At 35.1% G+C, this 17,140-nt stretch overlaps 1 protein-coding gene across 1 annotated transcript in view; it reads right to left on the bottom strand.

Moving 5' to 3' along the window:
* LOC144633376 (uncharacterized) overlaps positions 1-16,757 on the bottom strand; it is a 121,108-nt gene extending 104,351 nt beyond the window's left edge. Inside the window, exons 1-10 of the mRNA XM_078492257.1 lie at positions 15,244-16,757; positions 11,934-12,042; positions 9,946-10,014; positions 8,903-9,044; positions 8,485-8,816; positions 7,460-7,601; positions 7,042-7,373; positions 6,218-6,359; positions 5,800-6,131; positions 4,539-4,683 (exon numbers count right to left, since the gene is read on the bottom strand). Of these exons, the coding sequence (XP_078348383.1) occupies positions 4,539-4,683; positions 5,800-6,131; positions 6,218-6,359; positions 7,042-7,373; positions 7,460-7,601; positions 8,485-8,816; positions 8,903-9,044; positions 9,946-10,014; positions 11,934-12,042; positions 15,244-16,757 (3,259 nt within the window). The remainder of the gene's footprint in view (positions 1-4,538; positions 4,684-5,799; positions 6,132-6,217; positions 6,360-7,041; positions 7,374-7,459; positions 7,602-8,484; positions 8,817-8,902; positions 9,045-9,945; positions 10,015-11,933; positions 12,043-15,243) is intronic.
* Positions 16,758-17,140: the final 383 nt, after the last annotated feature.

The following is a 17,140-nucleotide window of genomic DNA, read 5'->3' as shown; positions in this document are numbered from 1 at the left end:
AGCTGCCTGCCCGTATAATTGGGATTATATGAACAAACGAAGGGAGAAATATATGAGATTATTATATTCATTCAAAATATTTCTCTGTTTCTGATTGGCTTTCGATACCCGGTTAATTCCAGCTAACCGGCTAGCGCCGACCAATTTTGGAAGAAATTCCAATTTTTGGACGATTGACGTCATTAAAATGACGTCAATGATCCAATATCAAAAATTAATGGATCGCAACCTCGTTTCCAAGTTTGATTAACAGATTGCAACCTCGTTCCCAAGAAACGCTGACGTCACGCGACTGAGCGGCTTTGCTGCCGAGCAGGTTGAAAAAAATGGCCGCTAGATTTGAGCATCATGAAAAGGTAAAATTTTAAAGTTATTAGAAGACAAGGAAAGTCAAAACACGGAAAAAGCTACGAAAGGGAGTCGATCGATTTTGAAAGCGTATCTTCAAGAGGAAAAGATCCCTGATCCTGCCACAGCGGAGGACTTGGAGCGGTGTACGAAAATTCTGCATCGAAGTAAGCAAGAACGATGGAAACCTGTACTCCAAAAAGTCGCTTTGTGTCATCAGATTTAACTTCAATAGACACTTCAAGCAAGTGCTATCGACAATATAAAGGACAAGAAATTTAAGAGGAAATTTCTAGAAGAATTCAACAACAGCCGGCAATGCTATGAAAAATTGTTCGCTTATCCTCTGCATGAAGGTAGTCCTTATTAAAACTAAAAACGTTATGTTGTTTTTTTTTCTTCAAATATTTTTATTTTTCTGAGAAAATCGAAATTTCCGATTTGACGTCTAGACTCGTTTGAGAGGGTACAAATTGGGTTCAAAATCGACCATTTTCATTTGCTTTCCATGTCAAAACAATCAAGCACAGAAAAAAATAAATACAACCGGTTTATTGCATGACTCTTCCTTGTCCAAATAAGCATAGTTTTAAGAGTTTTGGTTTAATCTAATTATTTAACGGTAAACAAAACCAGACTATTCTCACGCAACATGAAAGTCGGTCGGTCAAAAGAATCGTCATTTTCACTATGTGCCATATCTCAAAATTCCTTGAGATAAAGGTTTTTTAAGTGTAGGAGGATGATACTTTTAAAATAAACAATGTTTGGTTTGGGCAAATGATTAAGCACTTGTCAAAAAATTATTCAAAATCGTACAAAAACGGCATAAAATCGCGCCAGTCTTCGAATGCGTGACCAAAAGTATTACTACCGTATTTGTTCTTTAAATCAATTTAATCGCAATACTCTAGGCATAAATCAAAATAAATATGCTAACCTTTGTTTGATTACGATGTCCTGACCGCTGCAATACGTTACTTTCCGGTCATTTCTTCAATGGCTTCCAGTTCAGTTCGCATACCGCTTGTCTTGCGACTGGTGAATTTGAAGCAACCACTGCTAGTTTTTTGTCCAAATTTGTATCGTCATGATTTACGAGCACTACTTGTGTTACTTGATTAAGCCATATTTCAGGTAATAGCCGGCAAAGCGTTTTCAATAAGCCACTTTGCAATGCCCATTGGCACCATTATTATTGAGTGATTTCATACTTTCGAGAAAGCGTGACAGGTTTTTTATACTTAGGGGGTGGGCATAGGGTCTTAAATGTCTCTGATTTTCTTTATCCTTGCTACATGACAGCAAAGGGACCTCCCGTCGATCATATAAGCAAGGACTGACAACTATCGTTTTAAAAGAACAAGAAACTTTTATTAGTATACCAAATACAAATAGAGAGGCTGTGGACAGCCTAGGGAAAGCGTTGTGCAGTGAGAAAAAAAAATATTAAAAAATCTATAATCGAGTTTAGTAATTTTATTAGCCTCGTCTCCTAAAAGTAAACAATGTGAATTCTCGCACGCACGAGGTCAAATATTTTACTTTGTTGTTTGGGAGAATAACGAAGTACATAACTGAAATATGAATATAAATTTTGGTTTTTATAGTAGGAGCAACCAGCAATTAGTAGATTATAGATTACCACGAAACCGGAAACGAGAAGCGAACGACTTTTTAGAAAAAAAAAGAGTACAACACTTTTTCCTAGGGACCGGTCATAAAGTACAGGGGGGAGGGGGTGGGCTTTGAAAAATTGGGGGTGGGTCACTTTTTTTCACCATGTCAAAAAGGGTGGGTCAGGAATAAAAATGCACTGCATTAGGGGCGGGACAATTATTCATTGAAGGGCATCTATAATAGTGCAGAATTTTCTAAAATAGCATTTCAGGGGTTCTAACACTAGGTTTTTCTGTGCCAGTTATGGGGTGGGCACAATGTTTTCAAATAATTGGGGGATGGGCCACTTAAAATGAGTACAGTCAACTCTCTCTAAGACGGACACTGTCGGGACCCAGGGGACAGGCCCCAACTGTCCGTCTTAGAGAGGTGTCCGCCTTTTAGAGAGTCGAGGTAAAATGGCACCAGAAATTTTGAGATGATAAAGCTAAACGACTATGCACAACGAATTCACGTCTGTTGTAAGTTGCTTACTTTAGCCAAACCTAAAAAGTGGAACAAAAATAATATAAAAAATACGACTCATTTGCTCTTTGCAAACGGAAATACTGTAAGTAGAAAACGACCTCTTTGGTGTCCATATGCAGAGAAGTAATACGTTTTAGCGGATTGTTTTTGGCAAGTTTGGTTTTCTAAAGGCGCTGACGTACTATGCTATATGTCGTCACCAAGTTTTGAAGTATTATTCACTAAAAAATCACTTTTTGTTCGTGTCCGTTGGCGATTTCAAAGTGTCCGTTGTCCGTCCTAGAGAGGTGTCCATCTTGCAGAGAGTTTAGTTACAGTAAAATGACTGAAAAACGGCAGGGACCATAAACAGGTGACCGTCAGGTGTCCGTTAAGAGAGAGTTGGCTGTACTTGAAAAGAAAAAAATATATATTGCCTACCACCCCCCCCCCCCCCCTCCACCGTACTTTATGACCGTCCCTGACAGAGGCTTTTAGCCAATACTTTCACGGTTTTCTCTCTTTGATTTTGATCGTAAGCAGAACTTAAAAGCTAAGCACTTTCAAACCAAGACCCTACCCTCACCCCACCCCCTTAAGTATAAAAAACTGTCACGCTTGTCTCGAAAGAATGCAAATTTATTCTTCGCTTAGTATAATAATGGCTGTCAACAGGCACTGCAAAGTGGCTTATTGAAAACGCTTTGCCGGCTATAACTTGAAATATGGCTTAATCAAGTAACACAAGTAGCACCCATTAATCATGGCGACACATATTTGGATAAAAACGTATTCGTGGTTGCTTCAAATTCACCAGTCGCGAAACAGATTCAACAAGCGACATGCGAACTGAACGGGAAGCCATTGAAGAAATGACCGGAAAGTAACGTATTGCAGCAGTCAGGACATCGTAATCAAACAAAGGTTAGCATATTTATTTTGATTTATGCCTAAGTATTGCGATTAAATTGATTTAAAGAACAAATACGGTGGTAATAATGTTGGTCACGCATTCGAAGGCTGGCGTGATTTTGTGCCGTTTTTGTACGATTTTGAATAATTTTTTGACAAGTGCTTAATCATTTGCCCAAACCAAACATTGCATATTTTTAAAGTATCATCCTTTTACAGTTGAAATACTTTTATCTCAAGGAATTCTGAGATATGGCACATAGTGAAAATGACGATTCTTTTGACCGACCGACTTTCATGTTGCGTGAGAATAGTCTGATTTTGTTTACCGTTAAATAATTAGATTAAACCAAAACTCTTGAAACTATGCTTATTTAGACAAGGAAGAGTCGTGCAATAAACCGGTTGTATTTATTTTTTTCTGCGCTTGATTGTTTTGACATGCGAAGCGAATGAAAATGGTCGATTTTGAACCCAATTTGTACTCCTTCAATCGAGTCTAGACGAGTCTAGACGTCAAATTGGAAATTTCGTTTTTCTCAGAGAAATAAAAATATTTGAAGAAAAAAAACAACATAACGTTTTTAGTTTTAATAAGGACTACCTTCATGCAAAAGATGAGCGAAATCCTTGTATTTTTAGAATTGCCGCAAAAAAACCATTTTTGTTCGATTTTTCTACAAACTTGCTCTTTTAAAATGAAGGTAACCGAGTTTTTGAAGTTTAAATCAAATTTAAAAGCGAACGTTGTTGTGTATCTGTCTACTTTGCCTACTGTAAGAACCCTATTAAATTCTTTTTGTGCATTTGGAGCTCTGGAAATATTTTGAATGAATAATAAAACAATTATTGAATTCGGCTTTCGTATGATGTGAAGAATTATGCAGATCTCGGAGGGTGTTAGCCGCCTCAGCCTTCGGCTTCGGCGGATAACACCCTCCTCGATCTGCATAATTCTTCATATCATACGAAAGCCGATTTCAATAATTGTTTTATTATTTTATTATTTTATTATTTTATTATTTTATTGTTTTATTATACAGCCTCATCCAATAATTGCTAAATATATTAGGTATTGTCCGCTTATTAAAGAACGAAGAGGATTAAGCTAAGCTAAAGACATCGGATGAAAACCACCAACAAAGAAGTACCTGCTGGAGTACAACGATAGAATTCAGCTCTTAATGAAATCCAAGCATAGTAGCTAATTGGGTTGATTCGGATGTAGCGGGTGATTATGGGATTCTGCAGTTTGTTTCTGAAAATTGTATCTCGATCAGTGTTACCGTCAAATATCTTGAAGTAGAAACATATAAACACAGATGATAAACCTGATTTGTTTTAAAGTTAAAATCACAGCTTCTAAGGCATTATATCAAATACACCATGAAAAATGTAATTATATTATTTGCAAGGCTAAAAAGTTATAAAATTTAAAAAGAAACCAAAAGTTTTCTGTTGTCATCATCTGCTGTCACCCTGATGATGACAACAGAAAACATTTGGTTTCTTTTTAAATTTTATAACCTTTTAGCCTTGTAAATAATATTTTGCCCTTTTAGCGAATATTATGACAACAAAAATGTAATTTATTTATTAACTAATAAATCAATAAAAAATTAAAAAGTGAAAAACAATGAAACTTACACATCTTCCCTTCTAACTACGTAAATAAGTTATTTTACCCAGTTAATTAATCATATATTAAAAATTGAAATATAGTTCCTCCCTACCTACTTACTGACAGAAACAAATGAATGGAGTAATTAATTGATCTAATAAATTAATGAAGTAAGTAAGTAAAAAAATTTATTCCCATATGTCTAGAATTTGACTTATAATCAATTACCAATTAATTAATTAATTAATTAACATATGCCTTGCTACCTACTTACCTTATTACCGTCATTAATCAATCAATAAATGGAAGATCGTACGAAATAATGAATGAACAAAATAAACTACCGTATTTATTCGATTAAACGACGCGGCATTTATTAAATTTTTCGTGATTCGAGTGCGGCGTTTATTCGAGGGCAGTGTTTATTTAAAATTTTATTTATTTTTTCCTAACAATAGTACGGTAACTGAACATTTGAATTTTCAAAAACAGAAAAATGTTTTCGTGCTTGTCTGAAAATATATTTTCAATATCTTAAAACATTGTTAGAATGAAGAAAAATCCTTTTAGGGCTTTTTTAAACTTGATTATTACTGCTTTTCTTTTTGGACTCTATTATTGGAATAAACGCCGCATCATGATGCGCCTTTTATCCGAGTGCGGCGTTTATTAATATTTGTGCCCTAATGTGCGGCGTTTATTGGAGGGAGGCGTTTTTTTCCGAGGGAGGCGTTTAATCGAATAAATACAGTACAATCAACGATGCATTACATTTAAAAAGCAAAAAGTACCTTGACATGACCTTCTTCCTCATAATCCTGGAAAATGATTCCGTCATTACTGTATGACACACGGTATTTTGTCACCCATTGATCAAGATCTTGTCTTCCTTGAGTGGCAACCATCGTCACATTAACAGAACGTCCGAAATGCACTTGAAACCAACTGTTGTTGCGATTATTGCCAGCTGTACAGGCTCCATAACGTCTAGGAATACGCTTAAAATGAAGTCTTCCGTTTCCTGGCATATGCCATTTTTTATCTGGGAATTTCATGCTTGATGCCGTGATCCAGGAGTCAGGAATCGAATATTTTTCTAACCCTAAGCTATCCTGACAAACCGCTAAAAGGCAGATCAATTCAAACAATGTCATTTATTAGAACTGGAAGCCAAAAAACGGCAGAACTACAACTTTGACATCTTTTTACCTGGAGTACAATTATAGAAGTCAGCTCTTAATGAAATCCAACCATGGTGGCATATTGGGTTGATTCGGATGTAGCGGGTGATTATGGGATTCTGCAGTCTGTTTCTGACAATTGTATCTCGATCAGTGTTACCGTCAAATATCTTAAAGTAGAAACAGATAAGCACAGATGTTTAACCTGATTTGTTTTAAAGTTAAAATTACAGTTTCTACGGCATTTTATCAAATACACCATGAAAAATGTAATTAATTTATTAACTAATCAATCAATAAAAAATTAAAAATTGAAAAACAATGAAACTTACACATCTTCCCTTCTAACTACATAAATAAGTTTTTTTTACCAATTAATTAATCATATATTAAAAACGAAACAATGAATGAACAAAATAAACTACCGTATTTATTCGACTAAACGCCGCGGTGTTTATTATATTTTTCGTGATTCGAGGGCGGCGTTTATTCGAGGGCGGCGTTTATACGAGGGCGGCGTTTATTTAAAATAAAATTTAGTTCTTGCTAACAATAGTATGGTAACTGAACATTTGAATTTTCAAAAACAGAAAAATGTTTTAGTGCTTGTCTGAAAATATGTTTTAAATATCTTGAAACATTGTTACGATGAAGAAAAATATTACTTGATTATTACTGCTTTGCTTTTGGACTCTATTATTGGAATAAACGCGCATCATGACGTGGCATTTATTAGATGGCGGCGTTTATTAATATCTCTGCCCTTATGTGTGGCGTTTATTGGAGGGAGGCGTTTAATCGAATAAATACGGTGTAACCAACAATACACTACATTTGGAAAGCAAAAAGTACCTTGACATAACCTCCTTCCTCATAGTCCTGGAAAGAAATCCCGTCATTGCTGTATGACACACGGTACTCTGTCACCCATTGATCAAGATCTTGTCTTCCTTGAGTGGCAACCATCGTCACTTTAACAGAACGTCCGAAATCCACCTGAAACCAACTGTTATCGTGCTTATTGCCAGCTGACCAGGCTCCATAACGTCCAGAAATACTCTTGAAATGAAGTCTTCCGTTTTCTGGGATATGCCAGGTTGTACTGGGCAAATATATGCTTGAAGCCGTGATCGAGGAGTCAGGAATCGTATAGTTTTCTAACCCTAAGCTATCCTGGCAAACAGCTAAAAGACAGATCAATTCAAACAATTTCATTTATTAGTACTGGAAGCCAAAAAACGGCAGAACTACAACTTTGACATCTTTTTACCTGGAGTACAATTATAGAAGTCAGCTCTCAATGAAATCCAACCATGGTGGCTTATTGGGTTGATTCGGATGTAGCGGGTGATTATGGGATTCTGCAGTCTGTTTCTGACAATTGTATCTCGATCAGTGTTACCGTCAAATATCTTAAAGTAGAAACAGATAAGCACAGATGTTTAACCTGATTTGTTTTAAAGTTAAAATTACAGCTTCTAAGGCATTTTATCAAATACACCATGAAAAATGTAATTAATTTATTAACTAATCAATCAATAAAAAATTAAAAATTGAAAAACAATGAAACTTACACATCTTGCCTTCTAACTACATAAATAAGTTTTTTTTTTACCAATTAATTAATCATATATTAAAAATTGAAATATAGTACCTCCCTACCTACTTACTGACAGAAACAAATGAATGGACTAATTAATTGATCTAATAAATTAATTAAGTAAGTAAGTAAGAAAGTTATTCCCATATGTCTAGAATTTGGCTTACAATCAATTACCAATTAATTTATTAACATATGCCTAGCTACCTAATTACCTTATTACCGTAAGTAATCAATCAATAAATGGAAGAACGTACGAAACAATGAATGAACAAAATAAACTACCGTATTTATTCGACTAAACGCCGCGGCGTTTATTACATTTTTCGTGATTCGAGGGCGGCGTTTATACGAGGGCGGCGTTTATTTAAAATAAAATTTAGTTCTTGCTAACAATAGTATGGTAACTGAACATTTGAATTTTCAAAAACAGAAAAATGTTTGAGTGCTTGTCTGAAAATATGTTTTCAATATCTTGAAACATTGTTACGATGAAGAAAAATATTACTTAATTATTACTGCTTTGCTTTTGGACTCTATTATTGGAATAAACGCGCATCATGACGTGGCATTTATTAGATGGCGGCGTTTATTAATATCTCTGCCCTTATGTGTGGCGTTTATTGGAGGGAGGCGTTTAATCGAATAAATACGGTGTAACCAACAATACACTACATTTAGAAAGCAAAAAGTACCTTGACATAACCTCCTTCCTCATAGTCTTGGAAAGAGATCACGTCATTGCTGTATGACAAACGGTACTCTGTCACCCATTGATCAAGATCTTGTCTTCCTTGAGTGGCAACCATCGTCACTTTAACAGAACGTCCGAAATCCACCTGAAACCAACTGTTATCGTGCCGATTGCCAGCTGACCAGGCTCCATTACGTCCAGAAATACTCTTGAAGTGAAGTCTTCCGTTTCCTGGGATATGCCAGGTTGTACCGGGCAAATACGTGCTTGAAGCCGTGATCGAGGAGTCAGGAATCGTATAGTTTTCTAACCCTAAGCTATCCTGGCAAACAGCTAAAAGACAGATCAATTCAAACAATTTCATTTATTAGTACTGGAAGCCAAAAAACGGCAGAACTACAACTTTGACATCTTTTTACCTGGAGTACAATTATAGAAGTCAGCTCTCAATGAAATCCAACCATGGTGGCTTATTGGGTTGATTCGGATGTAGCGGGTGATTATGGGATTCTGCAGTCTGTTTCTGACAATTGTATCTCGATCAGTGTTACCGTCAAATATCTTAAAGTAGAAACAGATAAGCACAGATGTTTAACCTGATTTGTTTTAAAGTTAAAATTACAGCTTCTAAGGCATTTTATCAAATACACCATGAAAAATGTAATTAATTTATTAACTAATCAATTAATAAAAAATTAAAAATTGAAAAACAATGAAACTTACACATCTTGCCTTCTAACTACATAAATAAGTTTTTTTTATACCAATTAATTAATCATATATTAAAAATTGAAATATAGTACCTCCCTACCTACTTACTGACAGAAACAAATGAATGGACTAATTAATTGATCTAATAAATTAATTAAGTAAGTAAGTAAGAAAGTTATTCCCATATGTCTAGAATTTGGCTTACAATCAATTACCAATTAATTTATTAACATATGCCTAGCTACCTAACTACCTTATTACCGTAAGTAATCAATCAATAAATGGAAGAACGTACGAAACAATGAATGAGCAAAATAAACTACCGTATTTATTCGACTAAACGCCGCGGCGTTTATTACATTTTTCGTGATTCGAGTGCGGCGTTTATTCGAGGGCGGCGTTTATACGAGGGCGGCGTTTATTTAAAATAAAATTTAGTTCTTGCTAACAATAGTATGGTAACTGAACATTTGAATTTTCAAAAACAGAAAAATGTTTTAGTGCTTGTCTGAAAATATGTTTTCAATATCTTGAAACATTGTTACGATGAAGAAAAATATTACTTAATTATTACTGCTTTGCTTTTGGACTCTATTATTGGAATAAACGCGCATCATGACGTGGGCATTTATTAGATGGCGGCGTTTATTAATATCTCTGCCCTTATGTGTGGCGTTTATTGGAGGGAGGCGTTTAATCGAATAAATACGGTATAACCAACAATACACTACAATTGGAAAGCAAAAAGTACCTTGACATAACCTCCTTCCTCATAGTCTTGGAAAGAGATCACGTCATTGCTGTATGACACACTGGTACTCTGTCACCCATTGATCAAGATCTTGTCTTCCTTGAGTGGCAACCATCGTCACTTTAACAGAACGTCCGAAATCCACCTGAAACCAACTGTTATCGTGCCGATTGCCAGCTGACCAGGCTCCATAACGTCCAGAAATACTCTTGAAATGAAGTCTTCCGTTTTCTGGGATATGCCAGGTTGTACTGGGCAAATATATGCTTGAAGCCGTGATCGAGGAGTCAGGAATCGTATAGTTTTCTAACCCTAAGCTATCCTGGCAAACAGCTAAAAGACAGATCAATTCAAACAATTTTATTTATTAGTACTGTAAGTAATAATAAACAGTCGATTTTCCTGTGGCAACCCATTGTGCATATATTGGTCACCCGACTGACTGAATGACTTTTTAAATGAAGCTTTAACACTATTGAGACCGGCTGGGGGGCTTTTGAGGCCCGCGCTGACTTTGAACTTTTATAACCGTTATAAAAGTTCAAAGTCAGCGCGGGCCTCAAAAGCCGCCCAAGCTTTTTTAAAATTTAACCAAACGCTGCCAAACTTTCTGAGTTTTCCTAAAATTTATCTGGCAACAATTTGGTAGGGTTGGATGATGTGTCAGGAACTTGACATCACCATGGCAACGGCATTTTGACAGGCATGTTTTCCCAAATTTGTAATTTTGCGTGTTTCTGTTAATAAAACTCAACTTATATGGAATTATTTTTTAGATTTTTACGAGTTTAAAGTACATTTTTATTTATTTTGAGTACTTTGCAGTGATTTTGGGTGGTTGTCTGGCATTTTGGAAAAATTTGGAAGGTTGTGCCAGGTAGCTGAGTCATAGACCTAATAGCCCTAGGAAGCCTAGGGTCAGGTATTGAATGGCTGGCTTGCTAGAGGTGGTGAAAACATAGCTCTGAGAATAGGCATATATTGGCACGAAAAATCGATTATTCTTAAGGTCAGCAAAGAAAAAGCCCAGAAGCCCTAGATAGATATAATAATAGACCAAATTAATTTTTACACAACAAGCCAGAGGTTGCTTCTTAGTGCAAAAGGCGTCGTTGAACGGCGGAGTTCCAGAAATATTTGAGCAAATTTCTATGTAATATAAATTAAAGTTAATGTGTCAACCATGAAAGGAGTTCAGAGAAGTCATGAGATCACTCCATTCAAATATGCAGATCCGTCACGCAATATGCTGCAAGACTATCGCTCTTGCGTTACATTCAAAGGTCAAATTGACTTCTAGAGTATGATAACACCGCGGCAAAACGCACTGCGCATGAGTGGAAAATTAACATCCGATCAGTTTTGTATTTCTGGTTGACTATGTAATCCAGTCGCGTAAATACAAAATTCCCGTCGCGCGAAGTTTAAACACAAAACATAAGAAATAGCAAAGAAACATAAGGAAAAGAATGGTCTCTTTCAAAAGTTTATTTATTTTTGTAGCTTCATACTTTTGCACCATAGGGTTTCCTGCTTGCACCAACATTGAAAATGATGCTTGAAGTTTGCAGGTCGCTAGCGCTTGACAGTCGACAGCGGCAATTCGTTTTGACTGTGTCTATTAGTTTGCCCGCTTTAATTGCTCGCAAATTAAGGGGCAACAAATGAGAAAGAAAAACAACATAAAGCCAAAATAAAGAACCGCTGAACTTTCAGGTTTAGGCAAGTTCGATAATTCTTGCCTTTACTGAGAAAAAAGACACAAAACAAGAAGGAAAACAACATTTGCTCAGTGTATGCTTGGTTCCGACATGAATGAATTGAGTCTTCAATACTCCCGGACTACCTGGGGTTTTTGCTGAATTGAAAGCTGTTGGCCGAGAAGCTAAACAAGCTTATACTTTGTTTCCATTCAAAACAAAGGCAACTTGATTTTCTTAATCCTCCTCACAAGGTCGAATATTCGTTATTTGGCGGATGTTTCCCACATTTCCAGTCCGTGTGGCTGCCTCACGCGCGAACATGAAACTTGCAGATTCGCACATGGCGTTCAATTTACCAAACTTCAAACTATCGTACCGGTAATCTCTCTTCAATCTAAAAGGAAAAACAGAATCAAAGACTTGTTTAAAAACTTGCTTTAAACCAAAAACCGAATAATTAAAAATCGGAACTCACTGCCGGGTGTAATTTTTTTAAAAGATTTTAAACCTGTGAACGAAAAACAAACGAAGCGACTGCGTGCTGTCATTTTTTAGGCCCGAAGTTTTAAGTTAAATAAATGTAGAACTGAAAATAATTAAAGCTAAACAATACACAAACATGCAACCAATTACTGGATAGAAAAGTATGAATTTAGTCAAGTAAAACTCCGCCTTCTCGTCTTGTGTGAAAATAAACTTAAGCTTATTAAAGCTCATCTACTGCTCAAATTCAGAATCAAAATCTTAGTGAAACCACGAATTACCTTCTCTAAATCTATCGAGTATTGCTTCGGTCATATTTAGCTTGTAATCCACGGCAGCAGATTAAAACACCGCAGTTCACGAAGCATGCAAAACCACTAAACGTGGGCCATGACTGACCTTGAACGGAAAGCGTGACGAGTGTCGACGAGCGAAGCCCGTTGAGTGAGATTGAGTGACTGGAAAGATGACCGGAAGTGGTAAATTAAGCGCATGCGTAGACGTTCTGCCGCGGTGTCGAGTATGATGCACTATTCGGGCTGGCCAATCACATCGCCCCCTTTTCTATTATGTCAATCAAGACCATGCGGTTTTATCTAGACATGAGTAGTTTTACTTCAAATTCTCTGAGCTCCCTAGAAGAGTTTTCACAATAATTATTGCTGGGATATCCTTCGATTGGTTTTTGCTTCATCATCGCTCTATCAGTACTTTAAGTTATCCTGGTATTTGCCTACGAACTACGTTCCAGTTTTACACATTTTATTCCGTCGTTCGAAGATAAATATGCCGCCGATCTGTCGAAGGCCTCGTGTTGAAACGATGAATGCCGCATTTCTGAAGAGGTATTCGGTCCAGCAACTGAGGAACGTAATATGCACACGCAGAACGGATTGCCTCTACCGGAATATGGCCACTCAATCGACTCGGTTTCAAGGTCCTGTGGTCTCCAAACAGCGGCAAAAACCGTCAGTACAGCAAAAGCATGAACCTCTCAACCTCTCAAAAACATTATTTGTATGGTGGAGACAACATGCCTTCGTTTTCCCGAGACTAGCGCCTTCTTTCCCGTCTCTCCCGCCGAAAAGCGCCGAAAGTGGTCAGCGACAAGCGATCCGGATTTCCCTAGGGTGCATCTTGGCCAAGTGGAATCCAGGATCTTGCTAAAAGCTAAGTATAAATATTTATAAGCTGATTCTATTTTACATTATATTAGACCGGCGATAAATGAGATTTCAATATGAAAACAAACGAAACTTCGAGCAATTTGCAGGCTGCCGTTTCCACTAGCCGTCGTAAAGCCTAAAGGGCTGGAAATTACAAGATCCCGGTGGAATTCGCTATTGTTATCTTCTGTAATGTTCGAAGTCATGTCTTAATACTTGAGTAGACGAGACACCCTTCAAAATTTGGTTGCTCAAAGTTGAGGAAGAGCGGCATAAACTTAGCTTTGTTGGAGGCTAGGGTGGTGAATTCTTGTCTCTTGTCACTGAGGAGTAGTATAGGAGTTGGGGGTACGAGATCATAAAAATTTTTATTATCTCTTACATCCCCAACTCCTATACTACTCACAGCACTGGATTCAAAAATAGAATCAAAAATAGAATCAAAAAATAGAATCAAACATGGAATCAAAAATGAAATCAAAAATGAAATCAAAAATAGAATCAAAAATGAAACCAAACCTCGAAGCCAAACTGAAAACCAAAATGGAATCAAAACTGAAAACCAAGCCTGAAAAACCAACCCTAACTCAACCCTAGGTTCAAAATAAAAAAAAAACTTCTTATACTCTTTTTCAAAATTTTGGATACAGTGCTTTTAAACAAGCCGAGTTTTTATGCTGTTGTTATTATCATGGTAAATCTCTTGTACTGAATATCTGTTGTGAATTATCTTCTAAAACGATTATGATTTTTGTTATTTTTGAATTCATTTTTTCTTTTTCAAGGTCGGATAATACACTGTTTAAATCATTGTAAATGTTACATAGGTATTTACTTGTTTCATTTTCTTCATTTAATAATTTTGTTAATGGCTTGCAATGTCCATCTTGTTTTAGTTTTTTTTCTAAATATACTAAAGTGTCTAGATTTTCATATACCAAATCTCCGAGTTTTGATAATTCTTTTAATGTTACGATATACTTCAGTGTGTTTATTGCGTCATCAGACATATTTTTGAATGTATCTGCTTTGAAACATATTTTCTTTAAATTTTCCATGTTTATTTTCATGTTGGTCATTTATCTATATATATAGTGTATGTTTTTATTTTTATGCGTTTTTTCATGAATCTCTTATACTATTTTTTAAAAATCTTGCATCTTAGTGCGTTTATAGTGGATGGGTCATTTCAACATTCAGTTATATCTATATTATCATCTCTTATACTAAAACTCTATTTTTGATGTTATAATGACCATATGCTAAACTGTTTATACCATCATCAAGTACATACCGTTTATCATCGAAACAACTAAGTGATATTTTATTAATCTCGTAGCTTCCAAGTTTATGGTTTATACTCCGAATAGTTTTCATAGTATGACGCATTTGTTTATTTTCAAATAGTGTCTGTTTATAATTTTCATGTTTTAATTCTTGTCTGATGACATTTTTCTTAATACCTTTAGCTGTTTTTTTCTTGTTTGTTATTATTTTTAATGTAAGAATACATTTTACTTCGTAGGCCTATGAATTCACATATAGGCACTGATGAAGCCTCATCTTTGAATTTACCTATTACTTTTTTATTTGTTTTATTGAAAAAAGGAGAGTTTTCAGGATAATCGCTGTTATCGAATTTATTTTTATCACTCCAAAAATCTTGATATACATCTTCAGTCTCGATTTCATAGGTTAAGCTGTCAGTATCTGTGAATAAAAGCTTAGCTTTATCTCCATACTTCTTTTTAATATAATTGTAATGAAAATCATACATAAGAGTTTTGCTTAAATCTAATATGCACATACCAACGTAAGAAGGTCGATTGAGAGTTAGTGTTTCTTTAATTTTATGAACTGCTACTAAGTTTTCATTGAATATTTTACAACAGACATATGTTGGTTTTGAAGCAAGCTTTAATAATTTTTGTTTATCAGTCACTAACCGAACGTCAACTCTTTTCTTTAAATTTTCCATTGTTTTACCAAAGACTGAGTTGTTCATGAGCTTGAAAAAGTCTTTCTCGAAAGCATTTTTAGCATTTTTGCGTTTTTCTGTGTTATAATCGATGTATTGTTTTAACCATGGCGATTGATTGAATTCTAATGCTCTATGAACTTTTGTTAATTTTAAACCAAGATCTAAATATAGCTGTAGATTCCTGTAATGCAAAACATACTTTTCTTTGTTATTTAATGTTGGTATTAGCTTATTAACAAGGCCTGTTGATATATTGTATTTTTCAGCAATGTTTTTGCAATAATCTGATAGCATGTCTTTGGTTACTTTAACTTTTTCTGCTCCTAATGGATAGTCATTATGAAGGTTATGCAGTTCATTAGGATACTTTAAATCGACTTCTAAAATTAATCCCTTATTAGAATCTTCTTTATACTTAGCTAAGTTTGTTTCATTTATCTGTTTTTGTGTTAACCATTTAAATCCTCCTTTTGGTAAATATTGACTCATGGCAAATCCGTATAAATTATTAGAATCGAGGTACATTATATACTTTGAGGTTGATTTTTTATCATATTCATCCATGTATTTATTGTTTGCTTTACTATGTCTATTTGCTATGTAACTGATACCACCTCTCATACCCATTTCGATGAATTGATGCATGTCAATGTCAGTCATTAACTCTAATTCGATGCCCGTCATCTTCAGCATGCTGTCCCATGATAATGCTGGACTAGTAAAGTAATGACAAGGATCGAGTTTATAGTATTCAAGGCATGTTTTTCTAAAGCTTTCAAACACATCTGATAATAATAATACATCACTTTTAAGATATAAATCATGGTACTCACCCATATTATTAATCTTAAACATTTTCCACACATTTTTAACATGTTGATAGTCTTCATCACTGATATGCTCATTATTCAATATGCTGTAGAAGTCTTCTTTTTTGGGTAGTTTTTCATTAAATTTATCAAAGCTATCCATATAATCATAACAATATACACCTTTTCTTGACATGAGATTTAGCTTTTCACCTTTGAATATTTCAGAAGTATATTTTAGTGATTCTTTTGGTAGATTACTTACTAATTTATCAAGACTAGAACTCATAAACTGAAAACTATCTAAAAAGGTTAAATGATTACCAAGCATGAAGGCCATATACTTTTCCATATTATTGGGTATAGCATTGATTTTCATCTCTTTGATCTCTCCTTTTTTGTTTTTGTATGTATGTTTCTTAACAATAGCTCCAATCTCTTGCATAATAAAATGGCTGTCATAACCCCGAAGATTGTGAAAGATGACTGGTATCTTTATCTTATCAGGCTCTATTCTCAATTTAAGATTACATTCTTGATGAGCTGATCCGCGAAATTTACCTGTGATATGGCAATGATCTCTCACTCGTATATCATCATCATTATACACTTTATCACAGATATAACATACTTTTGCTTGTTGAAATTCTTCTTCTTCATCTTTAGTCATCTTTAATGGTTTTTTGAAGAATTTTCGCATAGTCTTTTTGCAATATTTAACTTCATCTAACATGGCTTCCATGAATTTATAAACAGCTTTTTCTCCTCTGTATATTTGAACAGTTTTTGAATATTTATCATCAAGGCAACAAACAACTTTATAACCATATCCACAGTCTGTATGCTTTTGGTATGCCTCTGTATATGATTTATCATCATTACGTTTGCATCCAGATACCTTGTATAATAAACTTTCAAAATCAGCATATATAACGAATGGAACTTTTTGCTGTTTATGGTAGTTGTTGAATTTTAGTATATTATTGTCTTTTGTTGGCATTTTAATAGCTTGAGTTCCGTTTACTTGTATACAGTTTTCCTTATGATCGTTCA

The sequence above is a fragment of the Oculina patagonica genome, chromosome 12 (assembly GCF_052425735.1).
Source record: "Oculina patagonica isolate OP01 chromosome 12, crgOcupat, whole genome shotgun sequence".
NCBI classification, from domain to species: domain Eukaryota; kingdom Metazoa; phylum Cnidaria; class Anthozoa; order Scleractinia; family Oculinidae; genus Oculina; species Oculina patagonica.
This window is presented reverse-complemented; position numbering and strand designations above follow the sequence as displayed.